The sequence below is a fragment of the Lactuca serriola genome, chromosome 6 (assembly GCF_051521515.1).
Source record: "Lactuca serriola cultivar US96UC23 chromosome 6, Lser_US96UC23_V15, whole genome shotgun sequence".
Taxonomy (NCBI): Eukaryota; Viridiplantae; Streptophyta; class Magnoliopsida; order Asterales; family Asteraceae; genus Lactuca; species Lactuca serriola.
Window position 1 is genome coordinate 168,173,140 of NC_136413.1, and position 4,531 is coordinate 168,177,670.

At 31.4% G+C, this 4,531-nt stretch overlaps 1 protein-coding gene across 1 annotated transcript; it reads right to left on the reverse strand.

Annotated features, from left to right (window-relative positions):
• Nucleotides 1-1,212: 1,212 nt before the first annotated feature.
• LOC145057333 (transcription factor VIP1-like) lies at nucleotides 1,213-3,832 on the reverse strand. The gene is made up of 4 exons (XM_079005147.1): nucleotides 3,203-3,832; nucleotides 2,582-2,714; nucleotides 2,263-2,347; nucleotides 1,213-1,649 (listed from the first exon to the last, which is right to left on the reverse strand). Exons 1-4 carry the CDS (start codon nucleotides 3,760-3,762, stop codon nucleotides 1,408-1,410), a joined length of 1,020 nt encoding a protein of 339 aa, XP_078861273.1. The 5' UTR covers nucleotides 3,763-3,832; the 3' UTR covers nucleotides 1,213-1,407.
• Nucleotides 3,833-4,531: the final 699 nt, after the last annotated feature.

Below are 4,531 nucleotides of genomic sequence, written 5' to 3' on the forward strand. Positions count from 1 at the left end.
ATGTCATTTGCCTTTTTTTGTCATTATTATGTTTTCTACCGACATAATTTGATTCATAATATAATAAAATAACTTTTTTAATACAATAGATTTATGTTTGGTTAAATTTCAAATATAAGCTTTTAATTTGGAGAAATTTCATCAAATAACCAAAAGTAAGGAGGTATTCGAACATTCTGACCATAAAAATTTGAGTTTTGTAGAATGACCAAGCGATCCTCAGAGGGGGCTCTGCGAAAGCCTTTTACCTTCTGAGGAATTTGAATAGTAACGAGGAATTGAGGTGACAGGGAAAAAAGACAAAAAAAAGAGTTTGTTGCGTAGTTCCTCAGAGTGAGGAAAGGTGGTTAGGGCTCTGAGGATCTGTTCTTCATCACCATACCTCTGAAGAGTAGTTCTTCGGCTAATGAAATCCTAATTTTTGTCATGGTTATACGTAAAAAAGTTTCTAAAAGAATGTTATATATAAAAAAATAAACAAGTCAATATAAAAAGTTTATTATTTTCGTATAAGACAAACACACAAAAAAAAAAAAAAAAAAAAAAAAAAAAAAAAAAAAAAAAAAAAAAAAAATTATCACTTTGTTGTCTTTTGGATAATAACTAAACCAAACATTTTTTTAAATACATTTTGATACAACATATATATTGCATAAGAATAAGATGATAAACACTTTTATAGAAAAACATAAGTTGCTATTCACAAATGTTATTTTTTCGTAACATTCTTTGGGTTCCAAATAATACAATTTGTCATTCACAAGATAATATTAGTTTTTGAAGACAAAAGCTTAACTTTTTTACGTTTACAAATAGTGACATATTGATTTCGTCATAGTTCTTATTAAATGTAGTTCATTATATTTTATTTTTTCTAATTGTAGTTTTGGCAAAGTTTATTCAACTATAATCTAAAAATAAAAAATAAAACTTTTATTGGTGTCACAGGGTGAGATGTGAGGTTACAACGAATGTCCAGGAGTTGTCACATTGATTGATAATTTACGTTTTAGAAAAGTATAGGTTATTAGTCATTTCGAAAGGGAGATGATATATTCATTATTTGTATATTTTTCACTAATCAAATTAAAATAATAATAATAATAATTTGACTGTTACATCTCTCATTTTAACTGAAAAAAATATTTTATTTTTATACCTCTCATTTTAATAAAAAAGAATTAATCATGATAAAGAAGTATACAAAACACGTTTTTAAAACCAAATTCACATTTGACTTTTCAAAGTCAAGCCTAAGCATCATCATCCCAAGTTTCATAAAAAAAAAAAAAGCTTTTAAGTTATATATAACAAATAACTATCACATGCGTCCACACATCCCATTTTTATCTACAAATGATATAATACCAAAAAGCCCAATTGCACCCGAAAATGTTATGATATTTGTTAATTAAAGTCCATGAACGTCGGTTTGGGCGGGCGGTTAGTGGCGGCATCAGGCGGCCGAATCTGCTGTTGTGGCGGCTGTTGAGGGTTCTGATTACCAAAGTGATGAAATGTTTGTTGGTGTGATGAATATTGGGGCGGCAATGAGCGGTGGTGGTGGTAGTTCATTCCGTTAAGTGGCGGCAGTTGACCAGTTTCGATTTTGAGCCGCTGGACTTCTGCTCTTAGGGTTTCATTCAAAGCTGTTGAACAAAAAAAAATCACGTAAATACAAAGTAATTTAACTTTGATATTTACAAAAATTACAAGAATGAAAAAGAAGCAACATACTTTCATTTGTTTGTTTAATAATTAATATAGCATCCTAGTTTCATTTCTTCCTATTATTTTTTTTACCAATTAATCTTAATATATTAAATACACAAAATAAAAATCGATATGTGTATAGAAAAATACATTTAAAAAGCATTTTTCATGTCCATTAAAATGACACAAACGTTGTAAGAATTCTATATAAAAAAGCAATACTTATGGGTATAATTGGGTAGATAAAAAGCTATAATTTGGTCGATTTTTTAAAGTACAATGCCTTGATAAATATTTAAGAAAAACGTTGGATACTTGAGGAAATGGTAGGGGAAAAAATAAATGAGAACAAAGTCGTAAACAATTAGGACTCAATTAAAAAAAAAAACATTTACCGAATTTTCTCAACCAAGTTTTTCTTAATGTATTTAAGTAAAAAATGAACAACAATATATAGCTTATTGGATTAAGTCATGTCCTCATTTAAGTCCATTAAGTCTTTTTATCTTTAAAATGAATAATTATTAATTATGATAATTAGTTAATTACCATCTCTAAGTTTTGCTTGTTGTTCCATGGCTTGTAACCGCAGCTTGAGCTCTTTGTTCTCCGAAGTTAGTCCAGTTGTATCCCGCTGCATCACAATAAGAAATAATTAATATAATAAATTTATATCAAATTTCATGTCTTTCTTTTTCCTATTTTTATTATTCGTTCAAAAGTATTTTAATGTCGTTTTAATTACTGTCAAGTAACTCATTTAAGTCCATTAAGTCAATATTTTAAACTTACCATTTAGGGGACATGACAAGTTTTTTTCTAGGGCTAATTTCAATGACAAGGGCATTTTCGTCTTTTTTACACATACCTGGAGCATTGTCACTTGGGTAGACAATGTTGTTGCCTCGTTTTGAAGGGTCTGTACTTTTCTCTCCAATTCACTTGTATACCTTATTTTCCTCTCCTTTGAACGTGCAGCTGATTGTCGATTTGCAAGAATTCTACATACAAACCACAAAACCATATAAAATTGAATCAAATATCATACGATTCACCAATATGTAATGAAATTAAACTTCAATGCTAATTGGGAATTTGTTTGGATACATGTTTTTGAAGTGATTATGTGATAATTGAAGTTGTGATAGTCGCTTTTGATGTTAGAATTTGATTATGTGTAAGAATGTAACTAATTTTACTCTAATTATCAAAGTAACAATCCTAAAATGATAATCATAAGCAGGTAGGTACTAGGTAACCTAAACATTATAGATTAAAGTGGCAATAATTACGTGATCACTTTCAAAATGCATAATTTAAACAACGCTTGAGCATAAGAAGGATGAGAAACATAAGATCTTATGAAAAGATGAAAACTTTTAGCAAATTGCATAAATTTGTGAAGAAATTGATCAATTAAATTGCACCCAATTGAAGAACTAACAAAAAATTTAGAAACTTTGAGAGAAAATAAGGACACGATCGAAACCTTTTAGCTCTCTTGGGGTCGATCAAAGCAAGTTCAGCTAGTTTATCAGGAGCAAGTGCTTTCTTCGAATTATCCAACATCATCAACATCGAATCCCCTTCAAAAGACGATGCGGCAGACCCATCCATCGAATTACTATGCCTATGACGATACCCACCGCTCGCCTCAGCGGCGGAGCTTAAACCTAACCCATCGAAGAAATCAGCGTCCACAGAGAGGCTTCTGATATGATTAACGGGTCCCGGAGGTCTACTAGCCGTCGATTTGACGGCGTTGACGTCGGAGGACTCTCCCTCTGACTTAGACGATGATTCGCCGGTGGTTGTGGGGATAGGAGCGTCGGATGAGAGAGAAGGTAAGTCGATGTTGGCGAAATTAAAGTCGGCAACAACATCATCTAGAAGGATGTCTTCGTCTGGGAAACGGAAGAACGTCTCTGACTGGGCGCGGCGGTGGTGGGCGCCTCGGTTGGGTGTTTCAGGCATCTGTTCGATGTCCATCCTTCCACCGCCGTAATATGAGGCGGAGGCGATTGGTTTTCCGGCGAACTTGGGGTCCATAAAAGCCAGCACCAGTTTTTGGGCAGCGGCAGGTGAAGTGCAGGCATGACACTTCTTGTACCATGGAGAGATATTGAGAGGAAAAAAAGGGAGCGCGTGTTTTCCTATGTCGAGGCAAGGGTGTTTTTGTCATTTCATAAGATTGTATTTTATTTTTTCATGTCTTGTTATAATAAAATAATCAAACACTTTTTAAAACATGATGCACAAATTAAGTATTTTTCCATTTAATGATACCAAATCATTTAACATCGTGTATAGTTTTTGTAAGATGTTATATTATATAATAAAAATAAAAAAATGAATTTTTTTAATAAAAAGCTTCGAATAAATACTTTTATATAATTTTCTGTAGTCACGATCACCATATAAAAATATAATCAATTGTAATTTGGTAGTAAATCGTATGCAAAAGAAGAGAGTATCTTTACCTATAAAAAAGAAGTTTTTTCTTTAATTTTACAAATCTTAAACCATAAGTGATGTATTTTCTCTCAAAGCTCTATTTGTGGAAACGAAAAAATAAAGCATTAAGTATAAAAAATAGTACATCATGTCAGAAAAACAACTTTGTGAAATTGCATTTTCATATGTCAAATCAACGACATTTGAGGTATGCATTTGTTTTTTTTTATGTATTTATAGAATTTTATTGTATTGCTTGGAAACGTTTAATTATAAATTACTATATAAAGTTGATAGTAATGGGAGATTATCAATCCGAAAATGATATCTTAGATCTAAAATCTCTCTTGGTCAGACCCGAACC